Source organism: Pipistrellus kuhlii, unplaced genomic scaffold (assembly GCF_014108245.1).
Source record: "Pipistrellus kuhlii isolate mPipKuh1 unplaced genomic scaffold, mPipKuh1.p scaffold_m20_p_11, whole genome shotgun sequence".
Classification (NCBI taxonomy): Eukaryota; Metazoa; Chordata; class Mammalia; order Chiroptera; family Vespertilionidae; genus Pipistrellus; species Pipistrellus kuhlii.
In genome coordinates this window covers 19,812,573-19,839,810 of record NW_023425416.1, presented here as the reverse complement: position 1 = coordinate 19,839,810, position 27,238 = coordinate 19,812,573, and the positions used below count along the sequence as shown (strand labels likewise).

The 27,238-nt window shown below is 39.9% G+C and overlaps 2 protein-coding genes, 1 long non-coding RNA gene and 1 pseudogene across 4 annotated transcripts in view; 3 read left to right on the top strand and 1 right to left on the bottom strand.

Annotated features, from left to right (window-relative positions):
- The window catches only part of FANCD2 (FA complementation group D2), a 74,571-nt gene extending 61,465 nt beyond the window's left edge, over window positions 1–13,106 (bottom strand). Inside the window, exons 1-7 of one of the 2 annotated variants that reach the window (XM_045579170.1) lie at window positions 12,966–13,106; window positions 9,295–9,389; window positions 6,359–6,499; window positions 4,484–4,551; window positions 4,200–4,315; window positions 3,763–3,823; window positions 2,406–2,458 (exon numbers count right to left, since the gene is read on the bottom strand). In XM_045579170.1, coding sequence (XP_045435126.1) covers window positions 2,406–2,458; window positions 3,763–3,823; window positions 4,200–4,315; window positions 4,484–4,551; window positions 6,359–6,499; window positions 9,295–9,358 — 503 coding nt within the window. In that variant the 5' untranslated portion in view covers window positions 9,359–9,389; window positions 12,966–13,106. The remainder of the gene's footprint in view (window positions 1–2,405; window positions 2,459–3,762; window positions 3,824–4,199; window positions 4,316–4,483; window positions 4,552–6,358; window positions 6,500–9,294; window positions 9,390–12,965) is intronic. The other variant, XM_036431052.2, reaches the window with a different exon arrangement.
- A 118-nt stretch (window positions 13,107–13,224) lies between these two features.
- EMC3 (ER membrane protein complex subunit 3) lies at window positions 13,225–26,988 on the top strand. The gene is made up of 8 exons (XM_036431114.2): window positions 13,225–13,544; window positions 18,646–18,703; window positions 19,042–19,135; window positions 21,345–21,449; window positions 22,137–22,218; window positions 22,538–22,617; window positions 23,415–23,497; window positions 25,796–26,988. Exons 1-8 carry the CDS (start codon window positions 13,390–13,392, stop codon window positions 25,922–25,924), a joined length of 786 nt encoding a protein of 261 aa, XP_036287007.1. The 5' UTR covers window positions 13,225–13,389; the 3' UTR covers window positions 25,925–26,988.
- On the top strand, window positions 13,668–16,802 carry LOC123652053. Its single transcript, XR_006741110.1, has 2 exons — window positions 13,668–14,244; window positions 16,341–16,802. It is a non-coding gene; the product is annotated as an uncharacterized LOC123652053 (long non-coding RNA).
- On the top strand, window positions 23,504–24,824 carry LOC118715715 (annotated as a pseudogene).
- Window positions 26,989–27,238: the final 250 nt, after the last annotated feature.

Below are 27,238 nucleotides of genomic sequence, written 5' to 3'. Positions count from 1 at the left end.
GGCTCAGTTGGTTGAACATTGTCCCATGTATTGAAATGTTGCTGGATCAATTACCTGTCAGGATACATGCCCAGATTTCTGGTTCAATCCCCAGTGAGGGTGGGGGTGGAAGGCAACCTATTGATGATTCTCTCTCTAAAATCAGTAGACATATTAAAAAAAAAAAAAAAAAAAAAAAAACTAAGCTGACCTACAAATACTGATTTGCAATGCACAGTATTAAATAGTCCTCTTTGTAATTTTTTAAAAATATATTTTATTGGTTTTTTACAGAGAGGAAGGGAGAAGGATAGAGAGTTAGAAACATCAATAAGAAGAGAAACATCAGCACACCCCTTACTAGGAATGTGGTCAGAACCAAGGTACACGCCCTTGACTAGAATAGAATGTGGGAACCTTCAGTCTACAGGCTGATGCTCTATCCACTGAGCAAAACCGATCAGGACCTCTTTATGATTTTTAAATGTCCACATGATATTCTGCTGTGTGGATGTACCTAATTTACTTAACAATCTTTTATAGTTGCCGAAACCGGTTTGGCTCAATGGATAGAGCGTCGGCTTGGGGACTGAAGGGACCCGGGTTCAATTCCGGTCAAGGGCATGTACCTTGGTTGCGGGCATATCCCCAGTAGGGGGTGTGCAAGAAGCAGCTGATCGATGACTCTCTCTCATCGATGTTTCTCTCTATCTCTCTCCCTTCCTCTCTGTACAAAATCAATAAAATACATATTTATTAAAAAAACAAACAAAAAAAACCAATCTCTTATAGTTGAACATCTCAGTTTACTACTTTCATACACAAGTATTACCGTAAGGTAAATTAGAAGACATTTTAGAGCATGAAAGGGTGGACAAAATATAAGAGTTTTTTTTGTTGTTTTATTTTAATATATTTTATTGATTTTTTACAGAGTGGAAGAGAGGGACAGAGTTAGAAACATCAATGAGAAAGCATCATCGATTAGCTGCCTCCTGCACAACCCCCACTGGGGATGTGCCCACAACCAAGGTATATGCCCTTGACCTGAATCAAACCTGGAACCTTTCAGTCCGCAGGCTGACGCTCTATCCACTGAGCCAAATCGGTTTCAGCAAGGTTTTTTAAAAATACATATTTTATTGATTTTTTTACAGAGGAAGAGGGATAGAGCTAGAAACATCGACCAGCTGCCTCTTGCACTCCCTCTACCGGGGATGCGCCCGCAACCAAGGCACATGCCCTTGACTGGAATAGAACCTGAGACCCTTGAGTCTGCAGACCGTTGCTTTATCCACTGAGCCAAACCAGTTTTCGGCCAAAATATAAGTTTTTGATACATACGTATAGTCTACTATCCTTCAGAACAATTAAACCAATTTATGTTCATCAGCAATGTATGAGCATGCCTCTATATTACACTCAATAGGGAAGATCCTTTGCAAATGGAAAAAGTGTATTTACTGTTTTGTGTCTTTCATTATTAAAGAAATTGAACATTTTGTGAAAGGTCTGATGCTCTTGTGTTTCTTCTTTGTGAACTGTCTATTCATGCCCTTATCTACTTTTCTATTAGGATGCTCATTTTTCTATGTTAAAAAAAACAAAAAAACAAAAACAAACCCACAAACCTTGAAATGAACATTGTAAAATTGAAAAGATAAAGAACAGTATTCAGGCCAAAACCAGTTTAGCTCAGTGGATAGAGTGTCGGTCTGCGGACTGAAAGGTCCCAGGTTCGTTTCCAGACAAGGGCATGTACATTGGTTGCGGGCACATCCCTGGCTGGGGGTGTGCAGGAGACAGCTCGGCGATGTTTCTCTCTCATCAAAGTTTCTAGCTCTCTATCCCTCTTCCTTCCTCTCTGTGAAAAATCAATAAAATATATTTTAAAAAAGAGAAAAAAAGAACAGTATTCAGGAAATATCTGACTAAAGCCAATTGGCTCCCTTTTTGGAGATAACTACTATTACTAGCTTATAGTGTATTTTTCTGGGCCTATTAATCAAATAAATAGGTGGAAATTTTTTTCACTGATTTTTAAAAAATCCTCATGCGAGGACATGTTTTTATTGACTCTAGAGAATCAATAAGGAAGAAGTAGAGAAACATCCATGTGAGAGAGAAACATAGATTGGTTGGTTGCCTCTTGTGAATTGAACCAGACAGAGTTTGGTACCCTGACTGGGAATCGAACCCGAGTACCTTTGGTGCACAGGACAATGCTCCAATCACTTTGTGATACCTTCCAATACTAAGTAGGTAAAATTTCAAAGAAAAACAACCCAATAGATCTTAGTAGTTATTTAAGAATATGGCATAGTGATAAATATGACCTTTAAGAAATCAATGATATTTCAGATTAATCTTTTCAGAAACTTAAGTATACTAGGGTAATTTAAACATTCCAGAATAATTCCACTTACCGTTCAAAAAGAAATTCTGGTAACTTTTCAAATAAGGTTTTAATAACGGCAGGCTGAATAAAAAGACAGGGAGTTAGGGAATGGCCTCAAAATACACAACAGAAACATATAATCCTATATAATAAAGAGTAATCCAGGCCTGTAGGGGAGGACAGTTGGGGGCGACCAGGCTGGCAGGGCAACCAGGCTGGCAAGGAAGGGCAATTAGGGGCGACCAGGCTGGCAATGGAGGGCAGTTAGGGGTGGCTGGGCCAGCAGGGGAGGGCAGTTGGGGGTAACCAGGCTGGCAAAGGAGGGAAGTCAGGGGTGACCAAGCCAGCAGGGAGTTCATCACCTAAAAGCCAGCATTACAAGAAATGCTAAAGGGATTGCTGTAAGGGATTGTTTAGAAGAAACAGAGAAACCTAGCCATATAGAATTAAAATGGCTATAAATAAGTACCTCTCAATAATCCTAAATGTAAATGGATTAAATGTTCCAATCAAAAGTTACAGGGTAGCTGAATGGATATAAAAACATGACCCAACTATACAAGAGACCCACCTCAAAACAAAAGACACACACAGGATGAAAATGAAGGAATGGAAAAGAAAAAAAAGCTGGAGTAGCAATACTCATATCTGACAAAATACTTTAAGAGCATCCTGCTAAGCAATATAAGCAAGTCGGAGAAATATAAATATTATATGATCTCACGCATTTGTGGAATATAATGAACATAAACTGATGAACAAAAATAGAGCGGGGGGAGTATTCTAGAATAAATAGAAATAATCTTGCTATTCGCAGATTTTTAATATTTCCTACAACTTTTGTGATATCATACTATGTTAGTATAGTTTTGGTAATGTTAATATACTTAAAATCCTTTTATTCTTGAAATATTAATGCTTACTGCATATAATACTCTTCTAGTAAGATCATTTTTCTTGCAAAAATAAAAGAGACCACATGATGAAAAAAGTGAAAAATAAATAAATTTTTAAAAAATAAAGGAGAGGAAAGGGCAAGATTAATTTAATAAGCAAATTAAGAGCTAGATGGGAGATGACTCAGATGTGAACATGGTTGAGATATAGAAGGGTATGCAGGGCACACCGGATGAAACTTTTCCAAATAGAAAACAGGCCAAAGGAATAAATGAGACTTTGAAATATATTGGGCTAATCAGCTCAGTCCAAAGACAAAGACACTGTCCTATCAGATGCATTTCAGCAACAGGGCTGTGGTAAATTGTTGCAAACCCAAACACCCCAATTAAGCCTACTCTACCCTGTGTGCTCCAACCACTTATGCTTGGGCATACACCACAGATCACAGCCAACAAATGTCCACCAAGAAAGTGGCACAGTCTCACCTGTAATATGTCAATCCCCAGAAGCAATTTAATGAGGCTCTTAGAGTAAGATGTGCCCATGCTGTAAAAATAAAGAAATTTGTTTTCTATTCTGTTTTCATGTTTTAATATGCTTCTTATTCCTTCTCCAAAAAATCGGTTAAATATATAAACTTTACAGAGAAACTAACCTAGTAGATAAGAAATACAGAACATCAGAAGATGGCTCTTAAGCCACGAAAAAGTAGAGTTGAAATTTTATCAACACAAGTAAGAAACATTCTAGAAAACACTCTAGTTCTTAGTCTCATAACTATAAACTTAACAATTTACAAGTCAGGATAAAACTCCGAGGAAAAGAGAACTATAAATCAAAAGTGAAATTCCAAAAAATTGCATTTTGCACCCCCACCCCCACCAGTTAGTGTAATAGATTAAATTTCAGCACTGTTCCACACCTCTCTCCACACCTGGCTTCCTCATTCTGCAGACGTTCACAAGACAAAAGACAGTTTCTGAAAATGTCTTGATCCTCAATGTAAGACTCCAGGCCATTAACAAATTCTTCTATTATCTTAATGGAAAAAAAAAAAAAAAAGGACAGGGTAAGATTTTTAGTTTAACATTTGTTGTGGGTTAGCTAAAAATCATTTTAGCACATTCAACTTTATGCCAATGCCTTTAAAATTTCAATTCCAGAGTACTGCTAGAAAAGTAAAAGTACCAGGGAGAAAATACATACTTTGGGATAAGAAGGATGTTTCCTCAGAGCCTGACACAGCTTCCTTTGGAAAACGATTTGATCCACAGCTATGAAAAAAGAACAGCTGGTCACCACAGTCTTTAACCTCTCCTATCATAGTTTACTTTCCTTAAGACCTGTTTCTTATCTGAATGAATAAAGTTATTTACAACCTAGCCCTGGCCAATGGCTCCACTGGTTGGAGCATTCTTCCATACACCAGAAGTCTGCAGGCTCGATTTCTGGTCAGGACACATATTCATGTTGTAGGTTAGATCCCCAGTCAAGGTGCATAGGGGAGGCAACTGATCGCTGCTTCTGTATCTAAAATCAATCTCTATATATAAAATCCTAATATGCAAATAGACCTAACAGTGGAACAACCGAACAACCAGGTCCCTATGATGTGTGCTATGACCACCAGGGAGTGTGTGCAGAACATGTCAGGCATCGGCAGCAGAGCGCAGAACATGATGGGCATTGGTCAAGGCAGGATGGTGGAACAAGTGAGCAGGGGCACCAGAGCAGGGTCACTGTCATCAGGGCAAGCCTCTGGTGGTTACTGAAAATTCTTTGCTCTTGCATGCTGCAGTCTCGCTGGATGCTCACACCTGCTGCTGGTGCCCAGCACCAACCCAATTGTTCGGTGCTATAAGCAGATATGAGAGGTGGCTACCGGCCCTAATTGCCCCTCAGGGCTTCTCCACCTCCCCTGCTCCTGCTCCTGCTCCTGCAGGGTGATCAGGGCTGCAACCGCCTCTCACACCTGCTGACAACGCCAGCCATGTTTGCACCCACTGCTGGTGCCAGCCCCAATTGCTCGGCCCCATCAGCACTTGAGTGGTGACAGTGGGAGTGGGACTGTCGGCACACAGGGGACTGGGGGCTGTGGTGGGAGGGGCTGGGCTGGGGTGAGGAAGATGGCCCAACACCCAACCCTATGCCCACTGCAGCCTCATGGCCCATAGTTCCTTTCAAGGTGCATGAAATCATGCACTGGCCCCTAGTAAAAACATATGCTCAGGAGAGGATTAAAAAAAAAAAAAAAAAAAAAAAAAAAGATAGCCTAGCTGGCATGGCTCATTGGCTGAGCATCCACCTATGAACTAGGTGGTCACAGTTCAATTTCCACTCAGGACACATGCCTGGGTTGCAGGCTTGACCCCCAGTACAGGGCAAATAGGAGGCAACCAATCAAGGATTCTCTCTCATCATTGATGTTTCTATCTCTCTCCCTCATTCTCCCTTATAAAAAAAAAAAAAAAAAGAGAAAAAGATATTTATAACCTAATTCAAGGCCAAATCTTCTAAACCCACAATAAAAACAAAGGCAGCTTTGACAGAGAATAGCTATTAAGTGTTCTAAAAATGACATGCTGTTACCTTAGCAGGATGAAATAATCTGCCCCAAAAGCAGGCGCTTACATGCTTATATGGATACTAGAGGCAACATTGTACACTTGAGGGGGTCCCTAAGCCCAGCCTGCGCCCTCCTGCAGTCCAGGAGCCCTTGGGGGATATCCAACTGACTGTCTAATTGCATATTATAATAATTTTTAATAATTGTATAATTTTCTTTTAAAATTATTCTGACACAGATCTAACTATTCTAAGGATATTATTTTTTTTCATAAGAAAACACAAAGCAATACTATTACATAACAGTTTTCTATGAAAGGAGACAGGGGGTTAGAAGTACTTTACTTAACATGTATTTATCAGGACCAAAGACTATAATAATATTCTCTAAAAAGCAATTTCAATTTTATTTTTGTTTCAAGACAAATATGCTCCCATTTCTAATCTTCATTCCTTTCTATTTAAAGAAGTCATGATTCACTATACCCAGAGAAAAGAATTATATTAAAATATTACCTAGCTGATTCTGACTCTCTCCTGTTTTAAGAATAATTCCTGATGTCTTAAGAAGCTTTATAAATACACTGTCATTTTCTTCAACTTCATAATAAACATGTGATTTCTTTGCCTTTTTGGATGGTGGTTGCTTCCTGGCATCTGAAAATAGACAAAATTTTCAAGATTGTGAAAAAAAAAATTAAGAAAGTGACAAACAGTAAAGCAAAGATAAAACTGTAAACCCTACCATAATAACCCTACAAGTAAAGTTGATAGTTCCTGAAGAATTATATTAGAATTGACAGTGTAGTAAAATTTTATTTCTAACAATGGTCCAATAGTGGCTTCCAAACAAACAGAATAATCAATAAACATAATTGTTTTCATCTATTAAGCTTTCATTAGAAAAATTCAAAATGTGCCATTTCTAACAATAACCATGGAAATGTTTCCACCCAAATTATAAAGCAGTCATCATTTCTCAAGCTGGTGTTTGCAAATCATTGGTCTAGAACCACTGGAAACCTTATTAAAAGCATATCCGGTCACATCCCCCAGCTTATGAAATAAAAATTTTGGGAATGGAGCATGGGAGTCTAAATTTTTAATAAGCTCTCTAGGTAATAATCCTGATGCACACGAAAGTTTGAGAGCCAATTATCTTTATCTAGCTATAACGGTAGAAGACAGGGGCAGATTCTCCTGCATCATATCTTTTAAACTGGAGAGAGAGAGAGAGAGAGAGAGAGAGAGAGAGAGAGAGAGAGAGAGAGAGAAAGGGAGAGACACCCCCCCCACCCCCCCACCCCCACTCCACCCCCCGCTGTTAGGTTTCTTGTTCTCTGAAGGAAGAAATCTCTGGAGAGAAAAGATACTGGTGCTGACTCTAACAATGTTTGTAAAAAATTTTACTTGAAAACTTCGGGTTAGTAATTTACATCCCTTACACACAGAGCAACATTTAGAAATGCACGACTTGATCTCCAATCACTTCAAGTCCTTTCCCAAAGTTTAGCAATCCTGAGTTAGTTTTTATTCTCCAGCAGGAAGACCGATGAATAGACACTGTTTGCTGCTCTCTAGTTTTATTTCACAGTAAATTATTGGCGAATCACTTCTCAATCCCAACCCAGGAATCCAAACTGTGTCACTAAAACAAAGCCTCACATTGTAAAGAAATGTAAGTGGGCAACTTTGTTTCTCCTTGGCCTCCAGGTTCTGCCCCTCAGCTGTGGGTCTGGGAGCGCTCCAGGCGCCAACAGGGTGGGGGGAAGCTGTAACGCGGGCCTGGCATGGGGACCGCATGGCACCGCAGCTTCTTCAAGGGGAGAGGTCAAAGCAATCATGCGAGTGGGCTGGAATGTGGAGGAGACTGGCAGCTGCTCTTTAATCTTGGGTAATATTTTCTTTTGGAAATCAAATTAAAAAGAGAATGTGTGTCCAGATTAGCTGCCTGGACTCTTGGTTCATTGGAAAATACGAAAGGTCATGAACCCTCTGTTACTGTTTGTGTAGGTAGCCAGAGTTTGCAGTTAGCCTGGAGTTATTCCCCAAGAAGAAGTCTGCTGGAAAACAGTTTCACTAAAAAAAGAGATGTTGACAGGAAGCCAGGAAGGCTAGTCAACAACCTTTAGTTGAGATGTTGTTAGCTGAAGCAGCCTCCACCTTGTTTGTCCCATGTAAGTTTTTGTTATTTCCTGCCTAAGGGCTACTTATAAGTTTCTGTTTATGTTGCCTAAGATGTTTTCCTCAAAACCTCAATAAAAGGAGATGGCAGGGCCAGAGCAGTGAGTAGTTTTCCCACTGGAGTTGGACTACCGCCTGGCCCCCTATATCGCTAAATTGAATTTAAAAAAAAAGACCAGACTGGTACCATCCCAAGGCTTTCAACCCATGAGAATAAAACATAATTAACAAACAAAACAAATAGATCTGTGATGTTAAACATGATTACATTCCCTCTCTTCTCCCTTGACATGTTAGAATCACCGTAATAGGGTAGATGAGTGTAATAAATGAAAAACTTATCAACTTGTCAGAACTCTTGGCCCTGTCAAACACATTCTTACATGCACAGAGTCTATTTCTTTGCTTCTGATAAGCTTTCTTTGTATGATGCCTTTCTTTATATTATCACTATCAGAGCATTTTATTTAGATCATAACTTTTTTAAGGCAGTGGACCATAAGTCTTTTTAAAGGGTTGGGACTATATTCTATCTTTGTATCCTATCACTTAGATAATGTATAATAGGTAAGTTCTATAATACTAACTCCTCTTATAGATGTGGAAACTGATACTCAAGAGACTGTAGGCATGCCCAAAGTCATACATGGAATCAAAGTCAATCCCAAATCTCCTGATATAAATTCTGTGTGCTCTATCCATTAAGCCTTGATGACTCCCAGCATTTGAAAATAGGAACATCATCTCTCTTTAAATGCCTCGCATGTTTCTTTTATTTTATTAATTTTATTGGGGTGACTGGTTAATAAGACTATATAAGTATCTAATGTACAATTCTATAAAACATCATCTGTATATTGCATTGTGTGCTCACCATATAGTGAAGTTTCCTTCTGTCACCATATATTTGACTCCTTTTACCCTCTTCAACCTATCCCCGTCCTCACTTCCCTTTGATAGCCACCAGACTATTGTCTATAAGTTTTTGTTTGTTTATTTGTTGCTTTCTGTTTTATATCTCACACAAGTGAAATCATATTGTTCTTATGCTTTCAATATGACTTATTTCACTTAGCATGATACTCTCAAAATTCACTCAAGTTGTCACAAATGCCGTACTTTATCTTCTCTTATTTCTGCGAAGTATCCCATTATGATTGGATAAAGATGTGGTATAAAGGAAAAGTATTCAGCCATAAGAAAAGATGAAATACGGCCACACACATTTGCTATAAAAAAAATACAGCAGCAAATGAGTAGATACTTACTAGAGGCATCTTCTTTCAGGGTTTCTTTATCCTCAGATTTTGATAGTCTTCTTTTGGAAACCATTTTGACCAATTTTCTGCAGTTAAATTATTTTCTACAGCAAAATCAGAGAACAGAAGTGACCTTCTCAAAGCTAGATAAATTCTGAGAGGTTAAAGGTATAGCTCTAAGAAAACTATTCAAAACTGAAGTGGTTCTAGTATTTACACTAATGCTATCTAAATTAAGGTGTTGAGAAAATTTCAACCCCTATATATGGTCAATACTCTCTTGCTTTCAAGACTTGTTTACTCAGTTGTCTTTTTAGTCAGACTATTTCCTTTTTTTAAATCCTTACCAGAGGACACGTTTTTATTGATTTTTAGAGAGAAATATCAATGTGAGAAACATCAATTGGTTGCCTCCCATATGCACCCCAGCCAGGAATCGAACCCGAAACCCAAGTATGTGCCGTGACTTGAAATCAAATCTGAAACCTTTTAGTATACAAAATAACGCTCCAGCTAACTGAGGCACCAGGTCAGGACCAGACCACTTCCCTCTTGCTGAAGGATAAAACCCACAGTTCTCTGACAGTCAAGAAGCTTCATCTTCTATTCCCAAACTATCTCTCTCCTATAATTTAATAATACAACACATGCCAAAACCGGTTTGGCTCAGTGGATAGAGCGTCGGCATGCAGACTGAAAGGTCCTGGGTTGGATTCCGGTCAGGGGCATGTACCTTGGTTGCGGGCACATCCCCAGTAGGGGGTGTGCAAGAGGCAGCTGATGGATGATTTTCCCTCATTGATGTTTCTAACTCTATCCCTCTCTTTTCCTCTCTGTAAAAAAAAAAAAATCAATTAAAAAAAAAAAAAATATATATATATATATACACACACACACACACACACACTATAGCCGAAACCAGTTTGGCTCAGTGGATAGAGCATCGGCTTACGGACTGAAGGGTCCCAGGTTCAATTCCGGTCAAGAGCATGTGCCTTGCTTGGTTGCAGGCACATCCCCGGGCGGGGGGGGGGGGGGTTGTGCAGGAGGCAGCTGATTGATGATTCTCTCTCATCGATGTTTCTAGCTCTCTATCCCTCTCTTCCTCTCTGTAGCAAATCAATAAAATATATTTTTTTAAATAAAAAAATATATATATAATACAACACTATACATTAGGGACTGTGCTAGGTTCTGGGGTTATAATTATGAACCAGACATGATGCCTGACCTCAGAGTTCACAGTAATGAGTAGTCTTCATATAATTATTTAACTACAGTCATGCCCTACACAAGGATGTTTCAGATGATAGACCACATATACCACAGTGGTCCCAAAAGATTATACTGGAACTGAAAAATTCCTATTATCTGGTAACATAAAAGCTGTTATTGTGTCATAGTGCAATACATTATTCACACATTTGTAGTGATGTTAGTATAAACAAACCTACTATGCTGCCAGTTATAAAAAAGTATAGTGCATACAATTATATATAATATATAACTGTTTGATAATGATAATATGCAACTATGTTATACATTTATGTATTTATTACACTATAATTTTATCATTACTTATACTATTTCTACTTATTTAAAAAAAGATTTGCGGAAGGGCATATATGGGAGGGGGGCAATGGTATATATACAAAGATAATAATTTAATTTAAAAAATTTTAAAAAACAATTAAAAATAAATAAAAAAAGATTTGCTATAAAACTTGCTGTGTGCAAAGCAGCAGCCTCATATATCTAGTGTGTACTGCTTGATGACATCATTTTCACTTCTGCTTGATTTAATCTTGTGTTGTGTTGCACAGCAACATGCAATATAGGCTTGTAGCCTAGAAGCAGGAGGCTATAGCATACAGCCTAGGTGTGCAGTAGGCTATACCATCTAGTTTGTGTTGAGTACTCTATGATGTTCGCACAATGATGAAATTGCCTATGGATGCAATTCTTAGAATATATCCCCATGATTAACCAACACATGACTGTACTGTTGTGTGCTATGCAAGAAAAACACAGGCTGCTATGAGGGCTTACAAGGAAATTTAGTCTAGTTAGGGTGGTGGTGGTGGTGAAAAGTAGTGACAATTTCTCAGATTCTGAGAAAGTGACTTTAAGCAGGGACCTGAGGACTGAAATAGCAGTAGAAGAGTTAAGAGAAAAACTCCAGTGACACAGGAAGGAGCTTGTAGAATTAGAAATGAGGCAGCAGAAGCAGGAGAGGGCTGAAACACAGGGCCTTCTAGCCTATCCTATAAACCAGAAAAGTGTTTTCACCCCAAATGCTCTTACCTATCTATTTGCCTGGAAATTACTATTCGTCCTGAAAGACTCAATTAAATGGCATCTTCCTTGAAAAATGTTCCTCTAGCCCGGCTGGCATGGCTCAGTGGTGAGTATCAACATATGAACAGGTCAGGGCACATGCCCTGGTTGCAGGTTCGATCCCCAGTGTGGGGCGTGCAGGAGGCAGATCAGTGATTCTCTCATCGTTGATGTTTCTCTCTCTTTCCTTCTCTCTGGCTCTCTGAAATCAATAAAAATAATAAATTAAGAAAAAATGTGCCTCATGCCCTGGTTGGAGTGTCCTCCCATACCCCGGAAGATCGCCAGTAGGATTCCGTCAGGGCACATACCTAGGTTGTGGTTCGATTTCCAGTCAGGGTATATACAGGAGGCAACTAACTTATGTTTCTCTCTCTCTAAATGTCAATGAAAACATGTTCTCAGGTGAGGATTAAAAAAAAAAAAAAAAGAAAGAAAAATGTTCCTATCCCCAAGGAAGTTTGCTCTTCCAGCTTTTCTGCTCCACTGAGGTATCTAGGAGTCCTTTCCACATCATACTAAACTGTAGATCTTGAAAGTGTCATTATTTCAGTATCCCTAGTACCTAGCACAATAAGTGGTATAAAGGTTTTTTTCTGAAAAACATTTTTTTCTTTCTCTGACCCCACCAGCGTGGCTCAGTAGTAGAGCGTCCACCTATGAACCAGGAGGTCACTGTTGAATTCCTGGGCAGGGCACAAGCTGAGGTTGCAGACTCGAACTCCAGTAGGCAGCAGATTAATGAATCTCATCACTTTTTAAAATATTTTTTATTGATTTTTTTTTTTTTTTTTTTTTTTACAGAGAGGAAGGGAGAGGGAGAGATAATTAGAAACATCAATCAAAGAGAAACATCGATCAGCTGCCTCCTATACACCTCCTACTGGGGATGTGCCGCAAACAAGGTGCATTTCCTTAGAACCCCAGACCCCCCTCAGTCCACAGGCCTACGCTCCATCCACTGAGCCAAACCGGTTAGGGCTCTCTCTCATCATTGATGCTTCTGCGTCTCTCCTTTTCTTTGAAATCAATAAAAACTATTTTTTTAAAATGCTTTCCTGCCCTAGCCAATTTGGCTCAGTGGATAGAGCCTCGGCCTGCGGACTGAAGGGGCCCAGGTTCCACTGGGGTCGTCAGCCATTTTGCAGGAGAAAAAACAAAACAAAGCCAAATCAGGACCGGCTTGACTTCAGGGCCCGCCCTTCACTGTATTCCACCATCTGGTTTACAGAGAAGCCTAGAAGATGGGAAGATGGGGCCGGCTACCGGGCCTAGGCCAGCGGAGTAGGGGTTGGGGATAAAAGCCCTTCTCGTTTTGCCGTTTTAGCGACGCAGGGAGGTACCTGAAGGTCTATCCCACGACAGAGCGGGTGAGGAAGCCGAGGCAGGGCGCGGAACCCAGGAGGGAAAGGCCGAGCTTGCCCTGGGCCGGGCCGCAGGGAAGCGAAGCCTCGAGAAACGACGATCGCAGCTCCAAACACCAACAGGTCGTCCCCACCCCTTATTTAAGCCTTTCCCGCCCGGCGCCGCGCCGCCTTGACGTCACCAAGGCGCGGCGCGTCGTCGTGACTTCAAATTTCCGCGCCGGAAGTAGGCGGCCGCGCGGCCCGGCGAGGGTCAGTACGCCGGGCCTGAACCTGCAGTGGGCTCCCGCGCCAGCCAGGCTGAGGGCGTGAGAAGGCTCGGAGGCGAACTCGAGTGGGAGCCCGGGCCCCCGTGGGGAGAGGAACCCAGCTGCCCCAGGTCAGGAGCCGGCGCTTTGTGAAGATGGCGGGGCCGGAGCTGCTGCTCGACTCCAACATCCGCCTCTGGGTGGTCCTGCCCATCGTTATCATCACCTTCTTCGTGGGCATGATCCGCCACTACGTGTCCATCCTACTGCAGAGCGACAAAAAGCTCACCCAGGAACAAGTCTCCGACAGGTCAGCGCCCTCCGGACCCGGCGATCTCACTCCCCCCGTGACCTTGAGCAACAGAGTGCGGGGGTCCTGCCAGTTTCCCCCGATTTCTACATCGCGCTCCCACGGGCGGGGGGACCTGGGCTGAGTTAGCAGCTCTATGCTTCACTTTCGTCATCTGTCAGATGTGGATGATAACAGGATATGCCTCATAGAGCAGGGGTGGGGATTAAATGTTAGATGATGTCTATAGAAGACTTTAGCTGGGGTGAATTAAGGGTTCAAAATGATGTTGCTTATGAATAGTGTGAGGCTAGTCGCCAGCCTTATCTATGAGCTATAGATGAGGTAGGTGTGTTTATACTCGTTTTACCAAACTACTGTGGTGGTTAGCTGAGATACCAACTATCCAAGAGCTTGGCAAACACAAACTATAGAGATGTGAGGGATTGTGATGATCATTTCCCCTACTGGAGTGAAGGCAATTCTTCCTCCTGTGCTTCATTACAATATTTGTAAAAAGAGGTAATTTAAGATTGGTTGTAGGTGGTATCTAGACGTGTGCCCCTCCATATTAAAATAAACATTTTCAGTCAATCGTTCCAACTATTTTCAGAGTTTATCTTAGGTAAATGTTATTATGTCTTTAACACTTCCTAGCACTTATTAATCTCTCTTTTTAACAAAGAGCAAGCTTCAGGTTCAGGACTTTACACAGGCAACAGTTTGTAGCTAAAATTTAATAATTTTGTTTTGTTTTTATTGTATCTATTTTTAACAGTTACTTCCTATTTGTGGCAGGTAATACTGATTTTACATTTGCTGGTAATTTGAGGATTTCTTTTAAAACTTATATAAGTAGAAAAGTTGATACATAAGAAATACTAAGTTTTTAATAGTATTAGTGCTAGGTAAATAAGATAAGAATAATAACCATGGAATGAAGTTTGGAAAGGACTGCTATCATTTTCAGTTATGCTTTCCAATTATTCTGAGAATAATAATAAACCAACATTTATTAAGCACCTAGTCTATGCTAAGCACTTATATTCATTAACTTATTTAAAATTTAAAACAACTCTGTGGTAGATGCTATCCTGTTTTTAAAAAATTTTGTTTAAAAAAAAAATAAAAAATATATATATATATATATATATATATATATATATATATATATATATTATTTTATTGATTTCAGAGAGAGAGGGAGAGATAGGAACATCAGTGATGAGAGAGAATCATCGATCAGCTGCCTCCTGCATATCCCATACTGGGAATCAAACCCACAACCCGGGCATGTGCCCTGAACGGGAATCGAACCATAACCTCCTGGTTCATAGGTTGATGCTGAACCACTGAGCCATTTTATAGAAACTAAGGGTTAAGAGGTTACATGGTCACACACAGTGACATTCAGGACTTAACACCAAGCCTTCTGGTTCCCGAGTCTGGAGCTCTTTCCACTCTGCACAGAAGCCACTCAACTTTTCTTTGGCATCAGTTTCAGAACTGACAGAAACCACCTCCTGTAGAGAACCTTAAGAAGTCAGTTCCCCTCGGGAACGGAGGCTATACAAAGATGTAAAGTAGCCCTGGCCAGGGCACCTCTCTCACATCAATGTTTCTCTCTCTCCCCTTCTCTCTTTTCCTCTCCCTCTCCCTTCCTTTCCTCCCTCCTTTTCTCTTTTCCCATCCATCCCTCCCTCCCATTCTTCTTCCATCCCTCTTCCCTCTTCCTTCCGCACTCTCTAAAAATCAATAGAAAAAATATCCTCGGGAGGATTAAAAAAACACATACACACGCAAACAAAAAGATGTAAAGTGGAGAGAGATCAGTCAGCATTTATGTATTGATACCAATAAATAGTTCTCATTTTACCCTCAAATTAACACTGAGATAGATAATCCTGAACCATTTTTACATTTGAAGAAAAGGGAACCTGGGAAAGTTAAGTAGCCTTCCCTAGATAACCAAATAGTAAAATATTGTGCCTGTAGTCAAGTTAAATTCTCTTGATTACAGTTCCTGCTGTCATAGATTCTCTGCCACAATTTTTGCTCCGAATTCAACTTGTGATTTCAGAGTTATGGTGCTGAATGACATCAGACCCAAAACTCCCTTTTATAACCCAAAGTGAAATTCATAGTTGATGCACTCTATATAAGAATTTAAAAAAAAAAAAAAAAGGGGCAACATAATGCTTTACATCAAGCATGTCAAACTCACGGCCAGTGAACCATATGCCTAGTTTAAATAAAGGAGACATGTGGCCCGCTGGCCACGAGTTTGACATACTTGCTTTACATAAAGGCAAAAATTGTGAGAAATAAAAGGAAGATAATTTAAATTCTGTTTCATAAGTACTTGTGCATAAACAGTCCTGGAGAAAGTGTACTGGAAGTCAGGTGCAATCACCTAGCTACAAAATCCCTATAAATTGGAGCAGATTCAATTATAGGCTGATACACTGTGTTAGCTACTTACCAGTAGATGTAACAGAAGGCAGTGCTTGGATGTGATTTTCCTAAGTGGTGAACTACTCTTGATAAAGTTCTGAACGCAGCAGAGTGCAGTTTTTCCTGTATTTACATGCTGGTTGCATATCTGGAAATTCAGTATACATAAAAATCGTCCCTCCCAACAATTGCAAAAAAAATGGAATTAGGTTTGAGGCTCAGATGATTAAAACCAGTTTGATGAGATAGCACAGGGAGTGTGAGACATGGGGCAGTTCTTTGTATTGCACATCTGTCCCCAGCACTGAGGAAGCTTAGTGCTTTCTCTCCATCCCTTAACTTTGACACTAAAAAATTCCACAGGTTTCCATAGGCCCTCTAGAGGGCAGTGCCACCTACATGAAGAACCACTGCTTTAAAGAAAACTCAACATTTCTGGTCATAATTGCTCCATCCCTTAAGGGAAGTCATGCCATCTCTGACAGTGGTGTGACTATACCCCACCAGGTCATCATTTGAACTTGAGTAGAATGCTGACCACATGATTCTGGACTGGCCGAAGTCCAAGGCAAAAGATGTCTTTTAGTTGCAAAACATTCCTCTCAGTACAGTGTAAGTTTCCAGTAACCTGAATGATCCCAAAATGAGATGTTGGGTTTTACAAATTAACTGTTACTGCCTCAAAACTTACTAAAATTTTTTTCTAAAATGTATTAAACCAAACCTGAAAAGTACATAAATAAAATCTATTAGACCATATTTAAGGATAGAACGTATGTAAAAAGTAGTTCTCAAGCTTGAAGAATATAATGACCCTTTGAAAGGAAAAACAAAACAAAAACACCCTGATCTTTAAAAATATGGAACTCCACTTTGAGAAATAACAACTTTAAAAACTAAACTTTTATTTTAAGAAAATGTATTTCAGTTGCAAATTACCACTGTGAAGAAAAGCTTTTCTCGATAACGAGTACTAGGACTTATTTTTAGGTATTGATGAAAATGAAAATTAAAAACTTCTTGTAGAATTTGCAAATCTCAGAGACTACATCTGTGGATCTCAGTTTAAGAAAGTGGGTGCTTATAATATATAGGATAATTAAAGCTTACCTTGATTTAATTTTTCAATTTCCAATCTATCACAGACTGATGCTTTTATAAAATATTTTTTAATATATTTTTATTGATTTTTTACAGAGAGGAAGGGAGAGGGATAGAGAGTTAGAAACATCGATGAGAGAGAAACATCGATCAGCTGCCTCCTGCACACCCCCCACTGGGGATGGGCCTACAACTAAGATACATGCCCTTGACCGGAATCCAACCTGGGACCCTTGAGTCCACAGACCGACGCTCTATCCACTGAGCCAAACCGGTTTCGGCTTATAAAATATTTTGATCATATATTTGGATCTTGTAACAATGTCAAATTACTATAAACTTCTCTAAACCCTTATCACAGATCAGCATTGGTACATAGGCCACACTTTGAGTAGCGTTAGACTAGCTCCCAGGGAACAGAACATATTACATATCACCTCGGTAAGCCTGTGCTTGGAGCAGTCAACCATACAGTACAGAGGAAACCCAGAGAGAATCCCATGAGGGCACCAGGCATTGGGAAGAGTTCCATGGAAAAGGTGGAGCTTGAAGAAGGTGAAGGGGCGGGGCACTAGAGAATTCCCAGCATATGGAAAAGCTAGAATGTGACAAGGAGATCCTAAGGGTATTGCTTAGAGCAGGTGGTTTATGCTGAGGAGCAGAGAGGAAACCAATCACAGTTTTCCTGTGTTCGTTTCTGTTACAATCTTTTCCCCCCACTTTTCAAGAAAGATTTCCATTAAGATAAATAGGCTCCCCCCCTCCAGCCCCCCAATTAAAACAACTTTTGAATCCCCTTATCTGGTAGCTCCGATGGTCAGAGTGTTGTCCCAATACACCAAGGTTGCTAGTTTGATCCTTGGTCAGTAAACAACAAATCAATGTTTCTCTATTTCTCCCTTCTCTCTAAAATCAATGAATTTTTGAAAAAAGCTTTTGAAAAACAAGAAAAAAAATTAGTATTTTGATCACTATTCTGTTTACTATTTGTAGCTTAGCACCACCCACTTGTATTGCACTGTTATCTTTAATGATCACTTATGTTAAAATATCACCAAATAATTTCACTTGTTACTTTTATGTTTCTTGAGAGCTTACTAACAGTCTGAGTCCTGGGTGAAATTTCTATTTGTTGTCTGTCAGATAGCAACTCTGTCAAGTCCTGTACTCATTTCTCTTTGGAACTTAAAAAGTTCCTTCAGTCCTCACCCTTCCTCCCCGCTCCTGCCCCCAAATCATCTGAGAAGCATCCAACTGCTACACTTTTCACTCAGAGAAAGCGCCTTCTTAGTTCATAAATTAAGAGAAAAGTGAGTGTTCCAAATGTGCCTTCTTCAGAAACCTTTGTTCAGAAACACAGTCACTTCTGAAAAATGTTCTTTTGAAAACCTGATTTGGGGGTTGTTAGATTGGTTTTAAAGATACTTGGAGTTTGAAAAGTTTCCATTCCGGACTGTTGCCAAATAGGCCCTCTCTTGTGTTTAAATAGGTCTTCTACTTTATTCTCTTGTTTTCTTCTAGTGTTTCTCTTTTGTAAAAATCTCATTGTCTTGGTTGTATTTTTCAGTCAAGTCCTAATTCGAAGCAGAGTCCTCAGGGAAAATGGAAAATACATTCCCAAACAGGTACTCATTTATCTTTTATTTAAAGTCCCACGATTCACTGTTGAAGGCAGTAGATACCGGAATGTTTTATAAGGGGACTCTTTGGGGAAAACTGATGGCTGGCAAGTCAGGAATTAAGCTGTGGCCTGACGGTGTTTGCTGTCATTGTGACCTCATCTTTCTTAGGAAATTGTTTTTAAATGTGACTCAGCTAAAATGTCAGCTCAGCTGCCAAGTGGGCTGTCAGCTCTTCGTATAACAGCGTATTCCAAGGGCCTTCTGACCACACCTCTGGGGAATAACTTGACAATTTGCTATGTCACAGTTTTAAGATTTAAAAAGCTCTTTTTTTCTACTAGTCTTTCCTGACACGAAAATATTACTTCAACAACCCGGAGGATGGATTTTTCAAAAAAACTAAAAGGAAGGTGGTGCCTCCTTCTCCTATGACTGGTATGTTTATTCTTTTCTCTCATCTTCAAGGAAGATTTTTAACAGGAGTGGGGGACAGAGGGGTTAGAATGTGTCAGTTGATTTCGATGTTCAGCTGTTGAAGATAGTAATCTGAGGGACCTTAGGTATCATCTAGGACAGCAATCTACAGAAGTAGTGTTCTCTTTTCCAAATACGTGTTCTGGGAACTCCAAAATGTGAAGTGGGCCCTGGCTGGTGTTTCTCAGTGGTTAGAGCGTCAGCCCGGGCACCAAGGGTCTCAGATTCGATTCCAAGTCAGGGGTACATTCCTGGGGTGCGGTTAGCTCCCCGTTCCTGGTTGAGGTGTGTGGGAGAGGAACCAGTCAATATGTCTCTCTCACATCGATGTTTTTCTCTTTCTCTCTCCCCCTCTCCTTCCCTCCCTTCACTTTCTCTGAAAAGCAATGGAAAAAAATTAACCAAAAGAAAAAAAAAAAGAGCGAGCGTGCGCACAAACTCTCAGGCTCTAGTTGGATAGCTCAGTTGGTTAAAATATCGTCCTGATAACACTAAGTTTGTAGGTTTGCTCACCAGTCAGGGCACATATAAGAGTCAACCAATGGCCAAAACCAGTTTGGCTCAATGGTGGAGCGTCGGTCTGCGGACTGAGAGGTCCCGGGTTCGATTCTGGTCAAGGGCATGTACCTTGGTTGCGGGCACATACCCATAGGGGTGTGTGGGAGGCGACTGATCGATGTTTCTCTCTCATCGATGTTTCTGGCTCTCTGTCCCTCTCCCTTCCTCTCTGTAAGACATCAATAAAATATATTATTAAAAAAAAAAAAAAAGTCAACCAATGAATGCATAAGCAGAACTAAAAAATTTTTTTTTGATATTTTTCTCTTTTATCCCTTCCTCTCTAATAAATTTTTTTTTTTTAAAGAAAATAAATAAGTAAAGAACTCTCAGCTAAGGGATTGAAGAGACCAGAGCCATTGTCTCTGGGTCTCTTCCCTTTGCAGTTACTCAGAGCCCAGGGCTCCGTTGAGCACAGTTGGAAAAGCTGGGGCTCCCACCCAGGGCCCGGCTCCTGCTGACAGAGGGCCATGCCGCTTCTGCTGGGCTGAGGAAGAGCTCTCCCTACTTGCCCAGACCAGCTATTGGCCATCCTACAATTTTTACGCTAACAGATTTCTTATTTTCACTGACCCCTGTCATGTGAAAAACACAGCATCTTCAAAGTGAAACAAAAGTTATTATCCCATACTCACTGTGCTCTCGTGTTAGTATCCATTTCTTTAGGTGCGATTATCAGCTAGCTATTTTAAACCCAGATAGAAGTAACTATAAATCTTTCAGAAAACCTACAATAAACAAAAGACCAATAAATTTACAGAAAGATGCTTGACCTACTAAAATATATGGAATGCAAATTAAAACAAGATATCCTTTATAGCCCATTAAATTGGCAAAGATTGATAGCTTGACCAAAGTTGCTACTGTCAAGGTCATGGGAAGTAAGGCGCTCTCATAATTGTTGAAGGACAGTCTGACAGTATCAACAAAAATATGCAGACTTACGTACAAGGTAGTTGTTGACAGCATTGTTTATTGGCAAAAAAAAAAAAATTGGAAGCAATCTATAGGTCACTCAGTAGTGATGACTGACCACGTTGTGGATTTCTATGCAGACATTAAAAATAATGAGAGTTATTATACAATGTGGAAATAGCATTCACAGCATATTAATTTTTTAAATTAAGAAGCACAGTAGTGCCCTGGCCTGGTGGCTCAGTTGGCTGGAGCGTCACTTGTGTTGTAGGTTTGATTCCTGGTCAGAGAACCTGGTTGCAGTGCATATGGAAGGGAACCGATCAATGTTTCTCACATCAGTGTTTCTCTCTCACCCTCCCTCTCTCTAAAATCAATAAACATATCCTCGGTGAAACTAAAAAACAAAACAGGAAAAGAATAAGCATAACATCCCTCGTGTGTGTGTGTGTGTGTGTGTGTGTGTGTGTGAAACTGCTCTGTGTGTATGTGTAAATAAAACGATGGAAGGATATGCAACAGTTAAAATGTTAGAGAGTGGACTCAGGGGAACCATCTACATCCTTTTTGTATGTCTTTTGAGTTTTTTACAATGAACTTGTATTACTTAAATTATCAAATAAAAGTTACAGAAAATCAGGAGGAAGCCCCTGCCAGCAGTGGTAAGATGCAGTGGTCTCCTGTGTTTTTGTCTTAGATCCCACTATGCTAACGGACATGATGAAAGGCAATGTAACAAACGTTCTCCCTATGATTCTCATTGGCGGATGGATCAACATGACATTCTCAGGCTTTGTCACAAGTAAGTCACCACTGACAAGACTTGGGTTTATTTCATCTGTGCTCCTTTCCCTTCTCCCTGTGCAGAGAAATCAGAGTGCTAACATCATGAGTCCTGTGTTCTGTAGTGGAAACTGGTAACAACATCTTTTGAAACAGCAAAAAAATTAATGTGCTATGGTTTTATGGCTCTTATTACAAACTGATTGTTAAGTGTCATAATGTTGATGCTTTTTTACTAATAGAAATTCAAACAAGTGGCTTGCTAGTTTGTATCTGAAACTAATTTAGTGTTTTAGTTAAGCAGGATAAAGGGAAGCCCATTTATATTTTGAAATCATTTTCTAGGTGTTGGGGTGAGTCATTTGTTTACTTGTTTATAAGTTGTGTTGATTTAATTTGAATTAATTTGGTTTCTTAATAATGTAGTTCTCTGTATATATATATTCCACTTTAGATTTAACAGATTAGTGATGTTTCTTTTGAGATTTTAGGTCACAGCTCAGTTTGAATCCATGCTTCTTAAGCAATAGAGAAGCTAGTATTCAAGGAAGAATGGCATTTGATGTATTCAGAAAGTGACAAGTTTTCCCAACTCTGTATCGTCCGGAGTTCCTACCTCTTCTGGGAAAGAATATTTGCATTCACAGTTTTACTATTCTAAAAATAAAGAAGCTAGGACTGATTATGAACTTTTCTTTCTTTGCAGCCAAGGTCCCGTTTCCACTGACCCTCCGTTTTAAGCCGATGCTACAGCAAGGAATTGAACTACTCACATTAGATGCATCCTGGTAAGAACTTTCTTTTGAGTCTTACAAAGGAGAGATGGAAAATTAAGCAAAGCTTATGGTCTCTAACTAAAAGGAGGCACACCAGTTGTGAGTTCAGTTCAGAATTTATTCCATAGCTCTAAGTGCACTTTACCTGCAGTAAGCGATAACTATTTGTAAGATTGCCTTCACAGCTTGTATTTCTTCTTTGGCTGTGCTTTGAGTGAATATAGCTTACTCCCGGTTATTTCTTACATACTCTGGACAACTTTGGGTGTTAGCAAAGTGTGAATTACCTTAATTTTGACCTAACTACCTACATTTCTTCACTTTGCTTTAGGGTGAGTTCTGCATCCTGGTATTTCCTCAATGTCTTCGGGCTTCGGAGCATTTACTCTCTGATTTTGGGCCAAGATAATGGTAAGGAGCACATCAGGTTTAATAAGCAAATACTCTGATAGGTGAGTCCTCCATGCCAGAGGCAAAAAAATCATGTAGGCTATGTTATTTGTTAGCATAGTCAAATACAATCCTTCATTCTTTAAATTTACTAAGTTTCTGAGGTATTTTAAAAAGTCTTAAAAATTCCAGGGTCAAACTAAAGATCTGAGATCTCCCTTGCAATAATAGGGTCAAGATGAAGTCCCTACAGTCTGACACCCTCAAATGAGGGATCCACACCAATGTAAGCCTGCAAAATGGAAGCTAAAGAAGGCCTGGTTTGATTAGTTAGTGCAGAGATGAGATTTCTTGCCAGTACTTGTCCTGACTGTCTTGCTTAATGGCTGAGACCTCAGGCAAAGTTACTTAACCTCTCTAATCCTCTGATGTAATATAGGAACCTTAAATAATTAACTTCAGGGTTTGTTGTTAGGATTAGATGAGGTAGAATCTGTAAAGTTACCTAGTGAAGTATTTGGCGTATAGTAGTTGTTCAATAACTGGTGGCTGTTGTTATTGTTTAAATTTGAAGTAAAGTTTAGCGCTTTCTTTCATTACCTTTTTTCTCCTGCTGTTATCATCCGCATTCTTCAAGAGGGGTAAAGTGACTTTTCTGGAGTCAAATAGCCAGTGTGAGGTAGGACCAGTCGGTGAATGTGCCATATGGCTCTCTAACCCTCTACCGAGCATCTGTAAGTTTTGTGTAAGGACCGTTCCTCCGAGCACACAGGGTGCCACTGAGCCCTGGGCTCATACAGGTGCATCTTACTCTGCAGCCGCTGACCAATCACGGATGATGCAGGAGCAGATGACTGGAGCAGCCATGGCCATGCCCGCAGACACCAACAAAGCTTTCAAGGTACACTCACTTCTTCCAGCTCCACTGAAGCTCCAAAAGGCATTCAGAGTTACTTTAAAGATGGGTTCTCTGAAGGGAGTGTAGTGTCCATTATTCCATTATTTAAATTTAGCAGAAATGTATTTTAGTTTACATGTCTCCTTCTCCTTGGGGAATCATCTAAGTAAATTTGAGATTCTTGGTACTTTTTCTAGTTTTTAAATGCTCACCAAATTCAATCTATTATACATGAAATGAAGCCATAAAAACAGTCTAATCAGAGGCACTAGGTAAATATTGGGAATATTTTTTAACTTTTGGACCCTGTAGACATCAGGTGAAAATTTCATTTAAAAAGTTCAGTACATCGAGCCTTTTCATGAAATGATTTTATAATTTATAAAATCTAGTATAACTTTTGTACAGCAGAATTTCACTAATTTTTCATTATAAGAACTAGGAATAGAAGGGAACTTGCTCATCTTGGTGAAAGGTATCTGTGAAATACCCATACTCACATTGAAGGATGTCCACTCTTGCCACTATTCAACATTGCACTGCAGGTTCTAGCCAGGAACGTTAGTCAAGAAAAAGAAATAAAAGGCAGATTAGAAAGGAAGAAGTAAAGCTATCTTTCTTTGTTAGAGCTAATAAACAGGACTGCAAGGTCTTAGTATATAAGGCCAATATAAAAAAAATTTATATTTCTACACATTAATGAAAAGAATCTGGTGCTGAGATTAAGAAAACAGTTCCATTTACAATAATATCACTACAGAAAAAATTTGACAAAATAAACACAAGACTTGGAGACTTTGGAGGTGGCTGTGGCACTAGGATGAATGCTCCTCCTGCCTTGATTTGTTCTTGTTGTTTGAAGGTGAGATGATTATCATTAACAAGGACTTTAAGGTACCTACCCAATGCCTGTTTGTTCACCATCAGCAAAGAAGACCACACACTAGGAAACATCATTAAGTCACTGTTGAAGGACCCACAGGTGCTGTTTGCTGGCTACAAAGACCCCCACCCCTTGGGACACAAGATCATTATCCGTGTGCAGACCATACCCGACTACAGCCCCAAGGAGGCCTTCACCAGTGCCATCAAGACCTCCTGAGCAAGCTCTCTCTGCTGGAAGAGCGAGTCCAGGTGGCCACCAAAGACAAGAAGTTGAATAGTGGCTGGAAGCAGTCTTGCTTGGCCAGTGCCTGTCCTGCACCAGGCCCTTCTCCAGGCACAGGGCCTCCGTGGAGATCCCCCAGAGACCCCCTCACCCGCGACACTGGTGTATCCTGTACCCAGAGTCCTTGTCATCTTCCTAATAAAGTGTAGCAGGAAAAGAAAAGAAGACAAAAAGAAAGAAATACAAGACTTGTACAATGAAAATTACTAAACATGCTGACAAAATTAAAGAATACCTGAAAATTGATCCACAGATTCAATGTAAACCCTACCAGAATTCCACCTACCTTTCTGGCAGACATGGACAGCTGATCCCGACGTTCATATGGAAATACAAGGGACCTAGAATAACCCAAACACTGCTGAATAACAACAAAGTTGGAGGCCTCAGACTTTCTGGTGTTAAAACCTACGTAGGAGCTACAGTAAAACAGTGTGGACTAGCATAATGATAGGATATAGATCAATAGAACAGAATTGAGAATTCAGAAATAAGTCCATATCAATTCACTTTTGACAAAGATACCAAGACAATTCAGTGGGAAAGAGAGTAGTCTTATACTTACTGGATACAGAATTTGGGTTTCAGGGAACTAAAATTTTTAGAAATAGGGCCTGGTTGGGTAGCTCAGTTAGAGAGTATCATCCTGATATGCTAAAGCTGCAGATTTGATTCCTGGTCAGGGCATGTGCAAGAGTCAACCAATGAATGCAGAAATAAGTGGAACGACAAATCTATGTTTCTGTCTCTCTCTCTCTCTCTCACCTTCTCTCCCTCTCTCAAATCAATAAATAAAAAAACTAAAATGTCTTATCATTTAAAAATAAATAGATAACAATTTTAGAAATTGTTAGATAAATAACAATTTAGAAATGTAATTAATGCCACTGGGTAAAAGAGGAAATTTTTGTTATATATATTTTACCACAAAAAGCATCTTTAAATGGGCCAAAGACCTAAATATAAGAACTGTAAAACTGTTAGAACACGTAGGTATAAATGTATGTGACCTTAGATTAGACGATGATTTCTTACATGTCACATTAAAAGTATAAGCAGCTCACGAAGGTCAGCACTGCTCTTAGTAACAGCCCTTCTGCCCCTCTCTCCCTGCCCTGCTGTTCTCTCTGCAGACAGAGTGGGAAGCCTTGGAGCTGACAGATCACCAGTGGGCCCTAGATGATGTTGAAGAGGAACTCATGGCCAAAGACCTCCACTTCGAAGGCATGTTTAAAAAGGAATTACAGACCTCTATTTTTTGAAGACCGAGCAGGAATTAGCTGACAGGAACTCGGAGTAGCGCTTAACCTTGTAACTTTCGTTTGAGCAGGAACCTCTCGGAATAAAAAGGAGGATGCATGAGCTGGCGGATGTGCAGCAAGGATCATTCTTGTCTGAGCCGGTTCCCCTTTATGTTTGAAACTAGAGGAATACAAGGAGTGTGTGCTGGGTGACTTACCCAGAAGCAGCTATTTTTAAAATGTTTTAAATTTTCCATCTGGCGACTCTAGTAATGAAAGTCAGAGAAAGGGGGAAAACTCAAGCTAGTGATAATATATAAAACTTAGCAAAAATACAGTCTTTGCAAAAGGAGTTTTCAATTATACCTAATTATTATGTGTAGTCAGCCTGACTTCTAACCACAGTAGACTCCTGTTTTCTTGGGATCCAAACACCCCGCATTTTACCTTTAAATTTTTGTTTGTATTTTTATAACTTCCTTTACACATATAATACATTTTCATCACAGAAAATTTAAGAACTATGGATGAGCAAAAAGTGAAGCTCCCCATGTTCATTTTGAGCCTACAGAATGACATAAAAAGCAAATGTGTCAAAACCTTATTCAGATAAATCTTTTTCAGAGTGAATACCCAGGGCCGGGACAGACTTAGGAAACCTTTGCTATTTCATAATACTGTCCAGTGAAAATCAGTGACTGTGAGACACTGCCGGATTCTTAAGTGCCTTTGGGATCATTATAGACAGGTTAAATAATGTGAGGTCTTGATCTGGAGCTCAGAATATATCAAATCCATTGACAAATCAATGGTGCTATACCGTATATGGCTGCTCAGTTGAATGAAAGACAGCATTTCCTATTCTGCATAAGAGAGTTCACGTATCACTGTAAGAGGTGAGGGAGGGCGGTTGCTGGCAGACACAGTGAAGGGTTGCCGGGAAGAATTCTGTCTGGATTAACTCCCAGGGAAGTGGCAGGGTGCCATTTCTGTACCAAGAGGTGAATGTAATTTGCATGTTGAACGCTGTAATCAAGAACAAACAACTCTTGACTCTACAAATTAAACCATCCTGTTTTCTCTTCTTTGCCTGTAATAATGTTGCCTCTTTGCGTCATTAACAGCCTTTGACAATAGATAGGAGTGTCTATTGTGGAAAAAGTGCTGAAAAGTTTAGGTAAAAAGTGTGATCCTTCCTTCAGTGAACTTATAAGAGACACACATAAGAAATGGATACTGTTGAATTTTTAAGTCAACTTTAAATCATTCCACAGAGGAGAATGTGGTTCCGATATGGCAGCAGAGGCCTCTGGGAAGAACCAATGTGAGAGGATT

Bases quoted from the DNA above. Each gene is read 5' to 3' on its own strand.
- EMC3 (XM_036431114.2), top strand. From the start codon at position 13,390: ATGGCGGGGCCGGAGCTGCTGCTCGACTCCAACATCCGCCTCTGGGTG. The intron at 13,545-18,645 runs GTCAGCGCCCTC...TGTATTTTTCAG, and splicing joins CAGGAACAAGTCTCCGACAG to TCAAGTCCTAATTCGAAGCA. The intron at 23,498-25,795 runs GTACACTCACTT...TTCTCTCTGCAG, and splicing joins ACACCAACAAAGCTTTCAAG to ACAGAGTGGGAAGCCTTGGA.